The 18,135-nt window shown below is 64.1% G+C and overlaps 1 protein-coding gene across 1 annotated transcript; it reads left to right on the top strand.

Moving 5' to 3' along the window:
* Nucleotides 1-375: 375 nt before the first annotated feature.
* GRK1 (G protein-coupled receptor kinase 1) lies at nucleotides 376-11,222 on the top strand. Its single transcript, XM_059041541.2, has 7 exons — nucleotides 376-1,074; nucleotides 2,481-2,608; nucleotides 4,505-4,662; nucleotides 5,335-5,418; nucleotides 7,741-7,865; nucleotides 9,659-9,860; nucleotides 10,924-11,222. Exons 1-7 carry the CDS (start codon nucleotides 376-378, stop codon nucleotides 11,220-11,222), a joined length of 1,695 nt encoding a protein of 564 aa, XP_058897524.1.
* Nucleotides 11,223-18,135: the final 6,913 nt, after the last annotated feature.

The raw sequence follows: 18,135 nt of genomic DNA on the forward strand, positions 1-18,135 counted from the left end.
TCCCCACCAGGAACCAGGCGGAGGGTCCAGCTCATCTGCTTGGGCCAGCGGGCCAGACGGGGAGGCTCGGGGCTCCTGCGCGCTGGGCCTGGGGCCAGGTGTGTCCTTCCCCGTGGGAAGGAGCGGGGCAGGGTGGCCCGTCTAATCCGCCTGCGAGCGGCTTAGGGATTGTCTTTTTCTGGCACCTGCTCCCGCCCTGCGCGTCCTCCACTCGGGCCAGGATTTCGCCTGAGCTGCGTCAGCGGGCGTCCTGGGGCTCCTGGTGCCCGGCCGTCCTCCTGTCCCCAGAGGGCGGGAACGGGCCACAGGACGAGGGCAGTGGGTTAGGCCGGCTTGGGACGTGGGAGCCGGGCGCGGAGGGAGGCCGGCGCCGGCATGGATTTCGGGTCCCTGGAGACGGTGGTGGCCAACTCGGCCTTCATCGCCGCCCGAGGCAGCTTCGATGCGGGCAGCGGCCCGACCTCCCGGGACAGGAAGTACTTGGCCCGCCTCAAGCTGCCCCCGCTGTCCAAGTGCGAGGTGCTCCAGGCGAGCCTGGACCTGCGCTTCGAGAGCGTGTGCTCGGAGCAGCCCATCGGCAAGCGGCTCTTCCAGCAGTTCCTGCAGGCCCACGAGCAGCACGTGCCGGCCCTGGAGCTCTGGAGGGACGTCGAGGACTACGACACCGCCGCCGACGACCTCCGGCCGCAGAAGGCCCGGGCCATCCGGGCCGAGTACCTGGACCCCCAGGCCAAGCTCTTCTGCGGCTTCCTGGACGAGGAGATGGCGGCGCGGGTCCGGGAGGGGCCGGCGGGGGCCGGGGACGGGCTCTTCCGGCCCCTCCTGCGGGCCACCCTGGAGCACCTTAGCCAGGCCCCCTTCCAGCAGTACCTGGACAGCCTGTACTTCCAGCGCTTCCTGCAGTGGAAGTGGCTGGAGGCCCAGCCTGTGGGCGAGGACTGGTTCCTGGACTTCAGGGTCCTGGGGCGGGGGGGCTTTGGGGAGGTGTCTGCCTGCCAGATGAAAGCCACGGGGAAGTTGTACGCGTGCAAAAAGCTGAACAAGAAGCGGCTGAAGAAGAGGAAGGGCTACAAGGTGGGCCGCCGAGGCATCCCGGGGAGCGGGTCGGGGCTGGGGCACCCTGGGCGCTCCCGCCGCGAGGCCCTGGGCGGGGTCGGTGCCCCGCGCCCCCTCGTCGGGTCCGCCTGTCTGCCTGGCGGCCAAGCCCCTGGCTCGGAGCGGCAGGCGCCGGTGGCGTTCGGGTGCTCGGCTTGTCCAGCCGCTCTAAACCACCAGCCTCGGTGCCCGGGACAGGCGGGGTCCGCGGCGTCCCTCCTTGTGGAGCGGCCTCTGCGTGGCTGGCGTGGCTCCTGTGCCACACGGCACCACGCTTCTCGGCTTGTCACCAGCGCCACGCAGTGCAGCAGCCGGTGTCAGGGAGGCTTCCGGGACGAGTCTCCAGATTCTTTACTCTGACTTTCTGGAACATTCCCTGGCTTGCGCTGGGAGGAGGCTGCAGGGGGAGTCTCCCCCGGGCTGCTGTGGGGAGGCCCCGAGGTGCCCGCGTGCAGCGCTGTCTGGGCCGGGGGTTGGGGGTTGTGGAAGCAGCTGCTCTGAGCGGCGCCCACCCTCCCTCTGGCATCAGGCCCCGTTCGGGCGGCATCAGCCAAAGCTGCTGGACCTCCAGCCGCGCGTTCTGGCTGCGTGGGCTTCCTTCCGGTTCCCGCTGCACAGAACAGGCCATGCTGGGGGCAAACAGCAGCCGCCCCAGAGCACCCCACCCGGGGTCCCTCGACGGTGCTCTGCCCGGTGGCCTTCGGGGGCAGCAGTTACCCTCAGGGCCGTCTACCTGCAATTTGAATCCAACCGTTAGGGCATTAAGCCTCTCTTCTCCCGAGTTCAGGAAACTCATCAAACTTTCACAAAGTAAAATCCACCTAAAATCTTCCCACGCAGTGGGTACAAAGGGCTCCTCAACATCAAAAACTCCTCCTTCAAAAGGGCTCTTTCTCCTCACCCAGCACAGCTTTCAAAGACACATTAGATGGACTTCATGGGCTCTTAAGATAAATACAGAAAATGAACAGGGATGCCGTGTGGCTTGACAAGGTGCTGTTCAGAGGCCTGGGCGGGAGGAGGAGGGCTGCCATTGCAGCAGGAAGAGCTGGAAGGGAAGGTCGGTGCCGACAGGCTGCCCGGGGACCTGCCGGGACCCGCAGCCGCATTTCTAAGGTGGGTCGGCAGGCGCCCCCTTGCCGGCGGCCCTAGGAACCCCGAAGTCCTCTGCACGTGACGGGTTCCCAGGCCCTATCTTGCCTCTGTGAAACGGGGCGCGTGAGGCATGTCTCTAAGTTATTTGCAATTGCTCTGTACAGCCACTTTAAAAATATACCGGCAACTCTGATTCTGTTTTATCGTGACGTTTTCTGGTTTGTGGAGCTCGGCCGGTTTGGGCAATATCACTTTCCCGCCTCACCCTGGGCGCTTACCCTGCTTTCCAGGGTGCGATGGTGGAGAAGAAGATTCTCGCCAAAGTCCACAGCAGGTTCATCGTGTCTCTGGCCTATGCCTTCGAAACCAAAACCGACCTCTGCCTGGTGATGAGCATCATGAATGGAGGCGACATAAGGTAAGCGCCGCTCTCTCCGGTGTGGGAGCGGCGTGGAAGGGCGCGTGCGGCCCAGCGTGCGGAGGGCTCTCTGGGCCCCGTGGGGCGGCTTCCCGCGTGCCGAGACCGTGGTGATAAAGACAAGAAGCCCCGTCCCCGTCTACGTCCTGCTCTTTGTCTTCGGATCGCCGGTCCTCGAAACGATGTGTCCTCAGCCCCAGTGAAGAGCAGGAACCCTGGGGGAGGCGGCCCGAGCTCTCTAGTCACGGGTCCGTCCCGCGGGCCTCGGGTTCACGCGGGCGGCGGGGAGAGCAGGGCGTGCAGCAGGGCGTGTGGGGCCGCGAATCGAGTGCTAGTCGGACGGGTGGATAAAGGGGAGGGGGGGCCTCGAGGGGGGCGCGGGCCGTGCTTTACGGGGGACGGCAAACGCAGGCGAACTTGGTCAGCGGCGCACTCTGGGGGTGGTGGCAGAGCGGAGGCACCGTGTGGCCGACTTTGGGAACTGTGGCTTGGCCACCCACCGCAGGGAGAAGCAGAGGGCGTCGTTGCCGTACGGGCCCCGGGCTTGCCGGAGACCCGAGGGCCCGGCCCTGGGCTCCCGAGACAGGTTGGCTCGCTGGCTCCCAGAGGGGAAAAGACCCACTTGCCAGCTGGGCAACACGGCTGCTCTTGCCCCAGCGTGCTGGTCTGTAAAATGGGGACAGAGGTGAAGCACTGGTGCTCCGAGGTTGCTGCGGAGAGTCAGCTAACACACCCGAGACGCTTAGATGACTCACGCGGCCCTCACACGAGGGCGCCGTCTCTGTGCCTCCGTTCTCGGGCCCGGGTTTGCCTGCACCGAAACTCTGCCGGGTGAGCTTGTTGGCCCCTTTTGCCAGGTGCGGCTCTGAGGCCCTGACTGAGCCACCTGTGCAAGTTCACGGAGGAGGAGCGAAGGGCCTGGAAAGCGCAAATGGCACGAGCTGGAGAGCAGAGAGACCGTGATGCTTTGCTCGCCTGCCCTGCCCTGCCCTGTGCTATGTTACACCGCGCTATGCTCTACACGCTCCTATATTCCACTGCACTGTATATACTACGTCGTAGCGACACTACACTGCCCTGCGCTACTCTGCGCTGCGCTACGTCGGACGGTACACCACGCCGCCTGCGATATCGCGTCCCGGAGGACGTGCTACATAGTACGCTGTACGTGACGGCGCCGCACGGCGTTGTACTAGCCGCACCGTGCACTACAGGACACTGTAGTAAAATGCACGTGCAGCCGTACACATACGGCTGACGTGAGGGTTTCTCTCTTGTTTGCTTCGAGATTACTGGCCTGCCTCTCGTCTCGCTGGTTGTTCTCTAGTTTAAATACTTTGTTAGGTTTTGCGTCTCAGTACAACGTGACAGGGAAACGGGCGATAGGAGAGGCCGGGAGGCCGGGGGGGCGGGGGGAGGCCTCCGAGGGCCCAGCGGGGAGTCTGTGTGTCTCTGGGGAAACGGCCCGCGTGCCCGCTGGGCTTGGGGCCAGCCTCTCGCTTTGGATGGGGCTTGGGCCGGTCACGTGGCCCGCCTTGGCTTCCTTCTGCCTGGCTCCTTCACTGGTGGCTGTAAAGTGCCTTTGGGGCCCGTTTCCCTGTTTTTCCCCGTGGGCCGGGGCAGGGGAGGGGGGCTGGGGGGAGCCGCCCTGCCTTTCCCCTGTAACGGCTGCGCTGAGGGGCTGTGAGGACACGCACACACCAGCGGCCGGCGCTCCAGGCTCTGCCGCGGGCCCCTAAGGCTGGGCGCCGGGGCTGAAATGGCGCACGCCTGGCCGACACAACGTGGGATTCGGAGGCCTCGACGCTTTCCGAGACGTTGCGTCCCATCCAGACCGTGGGCCCGCGGCTTCCGGTTGTGCCAGAGAAGCACAGGCTCCGCGTGGTCTGCCCCCAGGTACCACATCTACAACGTGGACGAGGAGAAGCCCGGCTTCCAGGAGCCGCGCGCCATCTTCTACACGGCCCAGATCGTCAGCGGCCTGGAGCACCTGCACCAGCGAGGAATCATCTACCGGGACCTCAAGCCCGAGAACGTGCTCCTGGACGACGACGGTGAGGCGGCCTTCCCCGCCCGCTCACCCCTGTAGCCTGGGTGCTCATCGGTAGGGGAGGGGCCCGCTCTGATCAATGCTCGTGACGCGCTGACGGCACCGAGACGCATCTCAGGTCTGTCCACTGTTCGTGCAGCTGTTTTGCCGCCACGTGGCGTTATCCCCGAGTGGAGATCGTTAACGGACTTTGGTGAAATCTGGCGCGTGACTAGGGGCAACGGGGCCTTAGTCCAGGAGGCCGGAGGGTGTGGAGCTATTAGCAAACAGCTAACGGTTAGGGGCGAGTCCCTGCTCGGTCCCCTTGCTTGCTGTCTTCGTGAGGAGTCAAACTGGGATTCTCATCAGGAGATAAGCCCCGAGGCTGAGGCTCCCGTAAGTCCCTTTAGAGCCCCCCTTCCCTCCCCATCACAGGTCAGACGGACACACTGGTGCCCCCAAGGCCGTCGCTGCCGAGCCCTGGGAAGGCAGAGCCACAAGGAGGCCGGCCTTAGGGGGCATACGCCCCGGATTCCAGCAGCAGGCGCTGCTGGCACCCTCGGTCCCTCCGCCGTCTGGGCGGGGGGCGGCGGCGCTGTGTGTGCGCGCCGTGCTCGTGCCCGTGTGTGTGTCCGGGAACCCCAGGGGCCTCTGTTTGCGGAGCCGCGTGTGACCTGAGCCCACGTTGGCTCTCCAGGCAACATCCGAATTTCTGACCTTGGCCTGGCCGTGGAGCTGAAGGAAGGGCAGACCAAGACCAAGGGCTACGCGGGGACGCCAGGTGAGGGCCTGAGAGCCGGGCTGAGGGCAGCCGCTCTGCGGGCGAAGGGGACGAGGCCCGGGGTCCTGGGGTCCCCTGGCCTGGGGCGGCGTCCCGGCGAGGGCTGGGGCTTGTCGGGGAGATGCTCGCTCATCCCTCCCCTCTCAGGGTGAGACCGGGGGCACTGGCACCCGCGCAGGGACCACCCCCGACCCCCTGGACAATCGCTCCTTGTTTGCACGTGTGCCCTCCGTGACAGAACCTCCCCAGTGCCGGCCACGGGCAGAGCCTGGGGGCCAGCCCTGAGGGAAGCAGCACAGAGGCAGGGCGCGTGGGACAGGGCCTGGCCGGTGCCCGGCTGTGAGGCGGCCCCTGGGCTGTGCGCGTGTCTGCGTGCGTGACCGTGTGCGCGTGCGTGGCGCCTCCCGCCCCACCTCGTCCCCTCTCACCGCCAGGCAGGCGGGCGCAGAGAAGAGGCATATCCGGCCGGGAGATGGGGGCGGGGGGCGTTGGTGCTCAGCGCAGGGGCCTGGGTGGCGGCAGCCAGGCTCACGCTCGCACGCAGCGCAGCAGACGCTCCGAGCGCTCTGCGCTCCTGACGGCCCGGGTTTTCTGTAGGACCCCTTAGCAGGTCTGCTTCTTCCCTGTTTGTCCGGCTTCGGGGAGAAAGAGCTGCTCCTGGGACTTGGGCCGTTCGGGTCTTGCTTTGGCCCCGAAGCCCCCATCCTGCGCTCTGGGCTCCTTTTGGGGTTATGCCTGTTGCCACGGTGGGTCTGTCTCATCTGCGGCTTTAGTTAGGAAGAGGTCGTGTCGTGAATTTTCCGGATCCTCTGAGGATCCTCTCCCGGGCGCGAACGTGTGAGCGAAATGCCGCTCGCCTCTTCCTGGCTGATCAGGTCCAGGGTTGGAGTCGGTGGACCTGGGGTGTCACCGGCCCTGCTTGCAAGACGCCCCACCGGCCGCTAGGGGGCGCGCGGGCTTTGCGCGGCTGCCGAGCGGCTCCGAGTCCTGGACGGCGCGGCTCTGCCCGCGGGCTGTGCTGACCTGTGTGTTTGGGGTCAGGCGGGCGCGGGGGCCTCAAGCAGTGGCAGCGGAGGCTGGGGTCGGTGTGAGTTGGAAGGTGGGGCGTCCAGCGAAGGCTCGGGGAGCCCTCCGTACCCTCTCCCCTGGCCCCCCTGCTCCCTCCAGCCCAGGTCCCCAGAGCCGAGCCTTCGCCCCCGGTTCGGCCTCAGTCCACCCAAAGGGGCCCTCGCTGTGCCAGCACCGCAGGGCTCGGGGGAGGAGGAGCTGGAGCCTAGACTGAGGCCGCGTTCGCTCACCCATTGCCCGCTCGTGCCGTCTTTCCCATCCGAAGGACGGTCATCGTCGCCACATGAGACCCCGGGAGGCAGACGTGTCATTGGGTCCAGGCGGGCGGAGCAGACTGGAGGGGCCGGCGGGCTATTTGCCGCAGGGATGTTGCGTCTCTGTGGTCGGCGGGCCCTCCTCTCGGGCCCGTTTTCATGGAGAAGTTGTGGTGGGTGGAACGTGTCCTTCTCCAGAGTCTGGGCCGTCTGGCCAGCACTGTAATCCCTGAAAAGAGGCTGTGTTCAGGGCCAGGGGGTTCTTTGGAACTTGACTCCCGTAACCTCCGGGAGAATGTCCTGTGGCCACAGCAGCATGGCCCGTGTCATCCAGCCACCTCCCTCCTGGGAACTTGCCACGAACGCAGGTAAACGCTGAAGGACCAGGCGGGGCTGGAGACAAAAGGACGTGCTCGGCTTTGCCTCTCGGGGGACGTCTGGTCATCCGAGCACGGAAGCCACCCTGGCGCCTAGCTCGCCCCGGGGGAGCGGACCACGGGCCCCAGGTGCTGCCCGCCGACCCTTTCCACGCCCTGGGCTGGCCTCTGCGTGGGGCACAGAGGGATGGAGGCCGGAGCTGGCTCTCGGGGACGTCCCCTTCGGCCTGCAGGGCCCAGCACGTGGCCCCGACTCCCCAGAAGTGGAGCGCACGGGCCACTGGGCGTCCGGACCGCTTCGGAGTGTCGGGCCTTCAGCCTCTCTTTTTTTGTGCCCTTTCGGGTCTGAGCGCCTGCCTCCGACCACAGGTCCTGCATGAGCCTCAGACACTGGCTCTGTCCGCCGTGGGCACCACAGTGGGGGTGAGACCCACCCTGGGTGGAGGGGGCTTCCGCCGGGGATGGCTGTAGCCAAGGGGACACACACCCGGGGGAGCGCTTCCTGGCGGGTGGGTGCGGGGCAGCCCCGCGTGTCCCGGCGCAAGGACCCCGCTGGGCTCCGGGGAGAGGGGAGGTGTGCGCCCGGGCGCTGGTCCTCGAGTCGCGCTGTGCTCCTGTCGCAGGCTTCATGGCCCCGGAGCTCTTGCGGGGCGAGGAGTACGACTTCGCCGTGGATTACTTCTCCCTGGGGGTCACGCTGTATGAGATGATCGCGGCCAGAGGCCCCTTCCGAGCCCGCGGAGAGAAGGTAGGAGGTGGCCTGCGGCGTCCCTGCAGCTGAGCTGGCATCAGCTCTGTGTGTGTGTGTGTGTGTGTGTGTGTGTGTGTTTGTCACAGGAGCGGTGTCCCCCAGCTGACCTGGTGACCATCTTTTCGGGGACCACTAGGCTTCTCATGGTGCACACGGTGACCTCGTCTCCTGGGTCTCGGTGCGCCAAGGAGCGTGTCAGGAGGAGCGGAGCCTGGACCCCCCCCCCAGCCCCGCCCCCACGAGCGGCGCTTGCTCTGGGGGGCGTGGCTCACCCGCTGGCGGCCTCCCTGCCCTTCCTGGAGGCCAACGCGCTCGCCTCCCCGGATGCTGAGCTGCAGGCCCTGCTCCGGGCACCGCAGCTTCCCTGGATGTCCTGGGGGCGGCGGGCACCGGGGGTGGCCGTGCTGGGGCCCTGCCTCCTGTGCCCCCCGCCTCCTGTCCGCGTGGCGGCCCCGCGTCTCCCCGGGGAGCTCTGCCAGCCCCGCAGAACCGCGAATAGGTGTCGTTCAGAGCCCGCATCGCTGTTCACAACAAAAGGAGCAAAGCAGCCTCTTCCCTGGACCCCACGCTGACTCTGCCTGGAGCTGAGGCTGGCTGTGGGGCAGACGTGAGGGGCTGAGGAGGGAGGCCTGGTGTGAACCGTACTTTCGATGTGGCCCCTCGCTCGTCCGTGCCCGCGGCCCCTCGGCCTGCCTGGAGGTCACAGGCATCAGTTTCTTCGGCTGGGCCTCCCCCAGGGCCCCCGCCCGGTCCCCGCTCCTTCCCTGAGGTAGTCGTGGGGACCGTCCGGTCTCCCGTCCCCCGAGGGTGAGAACCCCCCTCTGCTGACTAACGCGTACGGTCTGTACGCCTGCACCTCTGCCTTGGACTCCAGCAACGGGTCTCTGCCCGACCTCAGCTCGGAAGAGCAGCCAAGCAACCCAGGCTGGGGTCCACGCTGGCCTCAGGCCACCACCAGGGGAGCTCCAGCTCAGAGCCCCGGCTGAGCCCGCAGCCCCGACAGGACCCCTGCTTTCTGGTGAAGATGAGCAGGAGGGGCTTTCACGAGAAAGAGAGCTGTCGCGGTCCCTCCATCCCTGGTCCATCCGTGGCCCCTTCACGCTACGGCCCGTCGCTGGGTCATGCAGTCTGGGGTCCAACTTCAGTGCGCCTGTGGTCCCTCCGTTCTGTGGTCCGGCCGAGGTCCCTGTGTTCGATGGGAAGGAACCTCGGGTACCCCCACGGCACGGACAGGTCTCAACCCCACCGCTGTGAATGAAAGAATCTGGCCCCGGGAGAGTGACTCTGGATGATCCCGCCCACGTGAAGTTTCAGGGCGTTTCAGAAAGGGCCGATCTGCCTGACAGGGAGAGGAAATGGGCAGCGTTTGGTTGAGGTGGGGCTGCAGACTTCCGGGCTGCCTGTCGGGGGGCTCCCTGGGGATGGAACCACGGGAAGCGAATTGTGAGGCTGGAGGTCACGCTCGGGAAAGCTGGTCTGCACTAAGGCTCCACGGACCCTGTGGGCGTCTGCCCTTGGCGAACCTCTGCCACCTCGCCGGTCAAGCTGGGGGGCGATGGCTGTGGGAGCGCAAGGTGTCCGCCTTCAGGGCCTCACGCCCTGACCAGCGATACTGAGCCCTCAAGTGCTACCACGCGGGAGGGTGGTGTCAGGCACCCCGAGAGCAGGGCCGGCTGGCCCCGCGGAGCTGCCGTGTCCATCAGCTGGGGCGACGCGGGTGGGCCCGGCCGGGGTGCGACGTGGGTGTCAGGGGGGTGACGTGGGCTGACGGTGCGGTGTCCGCCGTGCAGGTGGAGACCAAGGAGCTGAAGCAGCGGGTCCTGGAGGAGGTAGTCACCTACCCCGACAAGTTCAGCCAGGCCAGCAAGGACTTCTGCGAGGCGCTGCTGCAGAAGGACCCCGAGAGGCGCCTGGGGTTCAGGGACGGCTCCTGCGATGGGATCCGCGCCAGCCCCCTCTTCAGAGACATCAACTGGCGGCAGCTGGAGGCCGGTACTGTCCGCGCATGGGAGCCGGGGCCGGGGACTCCTAGGCGACCCTCGCTGGCCGCCCAGTCCCGTCGGCGTCCGACAGCTTAGAGTGAGGTCGGGGGGGCGGGCGGCCTGGGTGGACCCCCCCCCTACCACCCCGGAGCATCCTCTGCCCCCGATGACACCACCGTCCCCGTTCCCTGCTCATCCCAGCGCGCCCAGGACTGGATATTCACGGGGTGGGTCTCCTGGGGACCCGAGGGAAACACCTGTGAGCTGAAGATCTGAACCCGCTGTCAGGCGTTTCCTTGAAGGAGCCCGCGATCCAAGTCGAGGCGGGATTTCTCCAGCCATCATTTGTTCCACCAGCGTCTGCTGTTAGGTCGCGTGCAAGCTGGTGTGTGCGAGTGTGTGTGTGCACGCGTGTCTGCGGGAGAGAAGCGTGGCACCCGCCACACCCACCAGAACCCACACCCAGGAAGTGCGAGCCTGTGACCTCACGGCCTGACGCCCCAGTAGGAGACGTTTCTTTGGTGGGGAGGGGTCAGGGCGGTGGCAGCCCCGGCTGATCTGAAGGTGCTGGGCGCTAGGGAGAGCCGCCCAGAGCAGCCCGAGGCCCGGGGAGGTCAGGCAGCCCGAGCGAGCGGTCAGGACCCGGGAAGCCGGAGCCGGATGGAGTCCCGAGGCCACGGGGTCTGTGCCGAGGAGGGATGGGGTGAAGACACAGGGAGTTCGGTTCTGAGCATGTTGTGATCGAGGTGCAGACCTGCAGACGGGGCGGCCGGCGCCGGGGCTGGGGGTCTGCAGAGACGGTGGGCACGGCGGCGTCGGGGGCAGTGTAGCCAAGGGCCTGCCGACCCTCATGATGGGGCTTCTGGGCAGGACGGAGGGGGCGCAGATGGGGGCCGGGTTCTGGCGACGTGTGTCCAGACCGTACTGAGTCTCCAGCCTGGCTCAGCGCCCTGTGGCGGGTGTCACTCTCCTCGTCACCGCCGGGGCCGCGTGAGGGGCGGGGGCTCTCGGCGCGTGGCCGTCTCCTTCCGCTGGCTGGCCCTTCACGGCCCGTGTCTTCCGTCCTCTCACAGGGATGCTGACACCCCCCTTCATCCCAGACTCCAGGACTGTCTATGCAAAGAACATCCAGGACGTGGGTGCCTTTTCCACAGTCAGGGGTGTGGCCTTTGACAAAGAGGACACAGAATTCTTCCAGGAATTCGCCACCGGCACCTGCCCCATCCCCTGGCAGGAGGAGATGATCGAGAAGGGTATCTTTGGTGACCTGAACGTGTGGCGGCCTGACGGGCAGATGCCCGACGACATGAAGGGGATCTCCGTGCCGGAGGCGGCCCCCTCGTCCAAGTCAGGGCTGTGTCTGGTTTGCTAGACCAGCTGCAGCGCCTCGTGGGTCAGCTGAGCCCCTCCCGCCAGGCCGCTGCATGGCTGTGGCCCGGCGCTCGGCACAGGCGGGACAGAGGAGGCCGGTCCAGCCAGGCCTCCCGCGCAGGGTCAGGAGTGCCAGCCGTAGATAGGCCACGTCTTTTGCGCCCTTTCACTCAAAAAGGATCCAGCGGTCCCGGGACGGAATGCACCGGCGACGCGTGGCTCTCCGGGCCCTGGAGCGGCCGTGCAAGCTGGTGGCGGCTTGGGCAGCAAGAGTAAAGACTCAGTTCGGGCTCCCTGGCACCTCAGCTGCAGCTTTGCAGGCCCTGCCTTCTCTGGGCTGCTTCAGAGGTCGGCAGGCCCCGGCCTGTGGGCTTGCGGGCTCCGCTGAGAGGCCCGGACTGTGCACCGGGCCCTGTTTCCCTTAGCGCCCAGCTCCCGGCCCCGCCGCTAGCCGTTGGGTCACTGCCGGGGCCGGGCTGGTCCCCACCCGCACCTTGGGGACGCCCAGGGGCCTGGGGGCGAGGCCGACAGCGGCAGTCACCCCCCTTGGCCTCTCCTCGTCCCGAGACCGTCTCCAGTGGATTACAACTGGACGAAAGCTGCCCCCGCCCTGGCAGACAGGACGGGCCCGCGGCTCTCGCCCCCCACCCGGCACCTGCTGCCCACCCGGCTCTGCCTCTTGGCCTGCGAGGCCTGGCCCTCTCCTGGCCTCCCTCCTGGGGCCCGCTTTGGGCTGGCCTTGCTGCGTGGGCTTTGCCGCCTGACGGCCAGGAGCAGCCCCTCCCTTTCGCGAGCGCCTCCACCCTCAGGGTGTCATGCTGACCGCGGCCAGCACCCCTGCCATCTGCCGCCCCAGCAGCCTCGGGGGAGGAGTGGCTCTGAGGGGCACGACCTTGGGGGCTGCGGCTCAGCCCCCGGGGCCCAGTGGCCCCGCTGGCCAGGAGCCCCTGCAGGAGGCTGGCCCCGGGCTGTGGTGGGCTCAGACAGCCATCAGGCGTAAGAGGCCGGCTTGTCGGTGGGGATGTTTCAAGCGTATCTTCGGGTCCCATGTGCACCGAGGGCGTTAAAGCCCCTTTGCTGGTGAATAAACCTGCAGGATGACCCTCTCTCCTGTGCGCTGCAGCCATAATGTCCTGCAAGGGCCCTGAAGAGCCGTCCGGTGCTTTTGGTCTGTGACCTGAAACTGCCCCTTGAACATCGCCTGGGAGGCTGAGATGGGGGCCCGTGGCCAAGGGAGGCTGGGCTGTCGGCAGGATCAATCGCTGTGTCGGCCCTGACGCCGGTTTTGTGTCCCAGGGTGAGACACGTAGACTATCTAATGGCTGTAAATCTCACCTCGCTACATTCAGGTGCAAGACACACCACTTCTGGTCTTTCTCAACCCATTTCATCGGCTCTAGGTCCCCATGGCCCTGAGCAGAGTCTTTTAAACATCAGGGGTGGGTGTGGCCTGGCCTTTGGCCGCCGTCCCAATGCCTGCCCGGGGCCCACGGCGCCTGAGGGCAGCCCCTCCTGTGGAACCAGCAACCCCGGCGGGGACCCGTCTGCCTTCATCTTAGGCCTGGACGGCCAGAGGAGACAGGGCATCAATACAGTTGAATTTCAGATAAACAACAAGTAACTCTTTTCGTGCGTGGGACATACTTAACGCTAAAAACTTATTCAACGTTTTTGGCTAAATCTGGCACAGCTGTTGCAGACGATACACTCAGCCTACGAAGGAGTGGGCATTCCATGAACGAGCAGGTCTGTGGGGATATAATCACAGAAGCAAGTGGCGTGCGACTCTTCCGCTGCCTCTCTTGTGGTCTGCTCAGGGGTGCCCCCCGCTCCCCAGTAAAACTCAAGCCAGACCCGTGTAGTCACACACAGGCAGCAAAAGTCGTGCAGTCACTTCACTTTTATTTTAAAACACTTTGAAACTGAAATGTTCACATAGAAACAAAGGAATTGTCAACGCCCACACTGTGAGACGGACACCGCCCCGCTGGTGCAGGAGCCTGGACGCGCCGCTGTCCCGCTGGTCAGCCCCGACCCGGGGGCGCCTCGCGGCCACTGGAGGCAGCAACCAAAGCACTAACTTAAAACGTGCCACCGGGAGAACCGCGACTCCAGCCGCTCCGGGCTCCCCAGCTGGGCTGGAGGGACGCCTCCACGCTCCCGTCCAGCCGCAGCCTCGGGGCCCGGGGGCAAGGCCGGAGGCCAGAGGGTGCGCAGGGCAGTTCCCAGCGGCTGGACTGGCGCCCGTGGTGACTCTCCATTGTGGGCGTTCTCCATGGGCCTTCGGGGGCCTCTGCGGTGGGGCGTCTCGGGTGCAGACCCCCCGGCCGGGCACACTCTGAGGGGTCCCGCTGTCACTCCAGCTGTCCCCCGGCTCCCCTGGGCAAGGGACACGCCATCCAGGCTGGATAACGGGGCTGCCCGGGCGCTCCCCCGGGCCAGAGCTGGGGGGCCCTCTGTGCAGAAGCCTTCGTCCCTGGGCCCTTTCATCCTCCGAGCGCAAGCCTCTGGATCCCCGAGGGGTGCTGGGCTCAGGCACTTGGCCCTTGCCGTCGTCCCCATGCCAGGAGCCAGAGGAGATCCCACTTTTCCATCTTGGTGCGTTCCGACGTGAACTGTGGTGAGGATGTGGACCCCCCACAGCGCATATTTCCTTATGGAGAGTCTGCAAACACCTTCACTGTCTGTGACTTTTCCTTTGTAAAAGACAAAAAATGCAATTTCCATCCAAGTAGAAAAGGGTAAAAATAAAAGTTTAGAAACACGGCAGACTCTCTAAGATTGTGATATGGTCCTGGTGCACGCTCTCCTTCAAAATCACATACATTACTCAGCCATAAAAAGAAGCGAAATTGGGTTTATTTGTAGTGAGGTGGATGGACCTAGAGTCTGTCATACAGAGTGAAGTAAGTCAGAAAGAGAAAAACAAATACCATATGCTAACACATATTTATGGAATCTAAAGAAAATGGTTCTGAAGAACTTAGGGGCAGGACAGGAATAAAGACGCAGACGTAGAGAATGGACTTGAGGACGTGCGGAGGGGGCAGGGTAAGCTGGGACGAAGTGGGAGAGCGGCATGGACATATAAACACTCCCGAATATAAAATAGATACCTAGTGGGAAGCAGCCGCATGGCACAGGGAGGTCAGCTCGGTGCTTTGTGACCACCTAGAGGGGTGGGATAGGGAGGGTGGGAGGGAGACGCAAGAGGGAGGAGATATGGAGATATATGTATACGTAGAGCTGATTCACTTTGTTATACAGCAGCAACTAACACACCATTGTAAGTCAATTATATTCCAATAAAGATGTTTTTAAAAATCACACACACATGTGTGCAGATGCATACAGGCACGTGCACACATGTACACACATGCATATAATACACATGTACACACAGATACACACGTACATAACACTCATGCACACACATGTACACAGCACAACACACTCACGCACAGACACGCACGCATGCACTCTTGCACAGACACGCACTCTCGCACACACACGCACACACTTTGTCCCCGTCTCCCTCCAGATTCAGAGAGTCGCTGGCACAGCCCTGTGGCCCCCGGGCCCGCGCCGTCCGCGCTGCTCCCCGGCCAGGCGGGTCCCGCGTGGCTTTGTTCTGCTGCTCCTGGTAGCCCGCCAGGCCCTGCTGTCTATGCATCTAAACCCCCTTCCTTCCACTGGTCTGAGTGCAGCTGCAGCCTGGGAGAGGCAGCCCCCTGGGTTTTCTGGGGTGATTCAGGCGATACGGGCTGATGCTGATCAACGCAATAACTAAATATAACTGCAAAACAGCGTTACCCAACCCCAGCTCAGCAAAGGCTGCGGTCACGTCCTCTTACTTCACGACGGGCCCAGCCGCTGCGGCGAGCGTTCAGACACACAAGTGCGGCCCGAGTGAAAATACAGCGTCCGCGTTACGGGCGTTTTGCCGGCTGAGAGAAGAAGAGTTTGAGAGCCCGTGGGATTAAAATAAACATGAGATAGGCTCCCGGGCTTTACCCAGACAATTTCAAATGAAGGTAAGAAGGCTTGGTTTGATTTTGTAGAAACCAAACCTCAGTCCCTCAGTGACAGCAGAACACTGTTTTTCCAGGTTCAAGCTCCTTACGTCCAAGACGAAGGGCCTCAGGCGGTGACGACGGGGGCGGCCAGCCTGGGGGCTCCCAGCCCCAGCTCCTTGCCCAGCCCTGTGGGTCCTGCACGCTCAGGGCGCCGCCTTTCCCCGACACACCAGAACTGGTAAGGGCGCGGGTGCTAGGCCAGGCCTGTGAGGGGCAAGGCCCCACGCTCAGGGCGACGGCAGGCAAGCTGTGGGTGCCAATCCAAAGCCCGGAAGGCGGCCCCTCCTCACTGGGGAGTCAGCCGGTGGGGGGGCTTCCTGCTTCCCAGGGGGACTGAGAGCCTGGAAAGGTGAGCCTCCCTGCTTGGGCTCACTAGAGGGGCCGGGAGATCACGGTTACAGGCCTCCCGCGAAGCCCCTGGAGTGTTTGCAATTTACACCGTTTGTGTCCCTGAGAGCATCTCCCGTCTGGCTGGCCGCCTCGCTGCAGGCAGGCGGGGCCCTGAGTCTCCCCGGCCCCCCGGTCTGCATTATTCATCCCCGGCTCATCGCAGGGTGTTCGGTTACCGCAGGGCCCCGAAGCCCGAGACCAGACGCTCACGCGCTCCTGCAATGGACAAGGGTCCTCCCTGCGCAGGCGCCCAGGGGCCCTGGATCTGGACCCCGCCTGGCCTGTAGCTGACAAAAGAGCTTCCTGGATGGTTCCTAGGGGTCTTTTAATCCCTCTCTTTTTAGGGTTGGTCCTGGTTTCAGAGCCTGCTGACCCCTATCTGCTCACACAGGTTGGGGAGAAGGGTCGTCCAGCCGGGTCTCCTCAAGGGGGCCGGGCCGGGAGGACCCCGTGGAGAGGGGTGCGTCCGGCAGGGGCCCCCGCCGGGGTGGAAGCAGGTGCTGAGAGGGGTGGGGGCCGTGCTTGTTCAGTCTCCATCCGCAAGGTGTTCCTGGGCGCCTGCTGTGAGCGAGCGGGACATGGTTCTAAGCAGGGAACAAAAGAAGGGCCGTGATGAATTCAGTTTCATAACAGGACTGAGTGAGCGCCAGGGTCACGTCGCGCCTGCACAGGATCGAGGGCTGAGCCTCCCTTCTTGGGCAGCTGGTCACGTACTTTTATGTCACCCTGATCGTAATTTAAGAAACTAAATTCTAGACTCCTCTTCCTCTCCCCTGTTCCAGCTGGAACCTGTGAGATTCATCCTCGAAGGAGGGAGGCCGGGCAGGGTGGACGGGTGGAAATCCCTGGGGCGCTTCCCATCTCTGCTTTCTCCAAAGCCTGAGCCAGGCAACTGGGAGGCAGTGACCGGAGGGAGAGGGGAGGTGGGTCGGCACCCGGCCAGCCTTGGCCGCCAGCCACCCAAAGCCATCTGAGCTTGGCGGGGGTCCCCGGGGGCAGGCCGTAAGGACCGTCGGCCAGATGTGCCCGCACCCTCACCCGCCACTGTGACAGAGTGGAGCCCAGACGGGAGCAGGGCGCCAGCCAGGTGTGTGTGCACCTGTGCCGTGCGGGGCCTAAGAGGACGTCAGGCTGACGGGGCCTGTGGGAAGATTAGTCCCTCTTCTTTTGCAGTGTGGGGGCCAAGCCAGCCCCTCCCGTCAGCTCCTCTGTGCTGGACGGGTCTCCAGGGGCGGCTGGGGTCACGCTGGACCCCGTGCTGGGAAGAGTCCCTCCCCGTCCCGGGCCTGAGGAGGATGCAGGGAGACCCCACAGTGCAGGATCCTCGGATCCACGGTGATTTCTTGCCCTCCCGACCGCGCTGCTCCCGGGCCCCTGAAAACCTGACCCCCCGACTCAGCTCCGCCCGCAGGCAGCCGGGCACAGAACCGTGCACACCCCCTGCCGCCACCCAGCATCCTCTCGGCCTGAAAGCCTGCTTCCCATCCCTGCTGCTCACTGGCCACCCGGCACCTCAGACGTTCGTTTCCCTCCAGAGGCCCTGGTTCGAGTGTCCGGGCCCCGGGATTCTTAATGGTCCCTAGGGGGTTCCGGTGCAAGGTAAGGTCACCAAGCAGGTCACCGGGGAGGCCGGGTCACGTCCCTGGGATCCCTGTTCCTTCTCTAGCGCGGTGACCGCTCTCACCGATGCTACTGTCACCGTGTGCTTTGTAACACAGTAGTGTGTTTTATTTCTCCTACTTCTCACTTTTAAAGCTCTTAAAGGGCAGGTCTGTATGACTTATCTTCACGGCTCTCCTAGTACCTTTGCATCTAGAGGAAATTCAATAAATGTTTGTCGGCTGCATGAACGAAAGATTCAATTAAACGTCTGTAGTGAAGTAAACACATGCTTTCTCACTTGGATATGATTATGCCTTGATATCGAACTGACCTGGTTCATATCTTACTTCAGCCACTGACCAGCTACTTCACTTCAGAAAAATTATTTAAGTTCTCAGTGCCTCAGTTTCCTCATCTGTGAAATGGGTAGAACATTGTACGGATTAACTGAGGCAGACACGAGCAGTGGTGATCACAGGGCGAGGCATCTGATAGGTGTTCAACCAGTGTCAGCCTTGTCCCCGATCTCCACCTGCCCCGCCCATCTGAAGGGTGAATCCAGGTCAACTCAGGACCTCTGGGTGAGACCCTCTGAGGGGATGCGGCTGTTTCTGGGGGGAGTGGGGACTTGAGTTCAGGTGAGGGAAGTGGAGGCAGGGGTCTTAGGATACTTCAAACATATTACACTGAGCAGGAAGGAACTTGGCACTAGGGTTCATAACTGTTTTAATCAATCATCTTCTTAACGTCAGTAATAATTGGTCCAGACCCTCTTCCTGTCCTCAGACCAATAGAAGACAGATTTCCTCATCGTCTCATAATTGCCTTTGCAAGAGCTAAATTAAA

This window comes from Kogia breviceps, chromosome 16 (genome assembly GCF_026419965.1).
Source record: "Kogia breviceps isolate mKogBre1 chromosome 16, mKogBre1 haplotype 1, whole genome shotgun sequence".
Taxonomy (NCBI): domain Eukaryota; kingdom Metazoa; phylum Chordata; class Mammalia; order Artiodactyla; family Physeteridae; genus Kogia; species Kogia breviceps.

Excerpts from the sequence above, each read along its gene's own strand:
- GRK1 (XM_059041541.2), top strand. The coding sequence starts at position 376 with ATGGATTTCGGGTCCCTGGAGACGGTGGTGGCCAACTCGGCCTTCATC. Across the intron at positions 1,075-2,480 it reads AGAAGAGGAAGGGCTACAAG|GGTGCGATGGTGGAGAAGAA; the intron begins GTGGGCCGCCGA and ends CCTGCTTTCCAG. Across the intron at positions 4,663-5,334 it reads CGTGCTCCTGGACGACGACG|GCAACATCCGAATTTCTGAC; the intron begins GTGAGGCGGCCT and ends TTGGCTCTCCAG.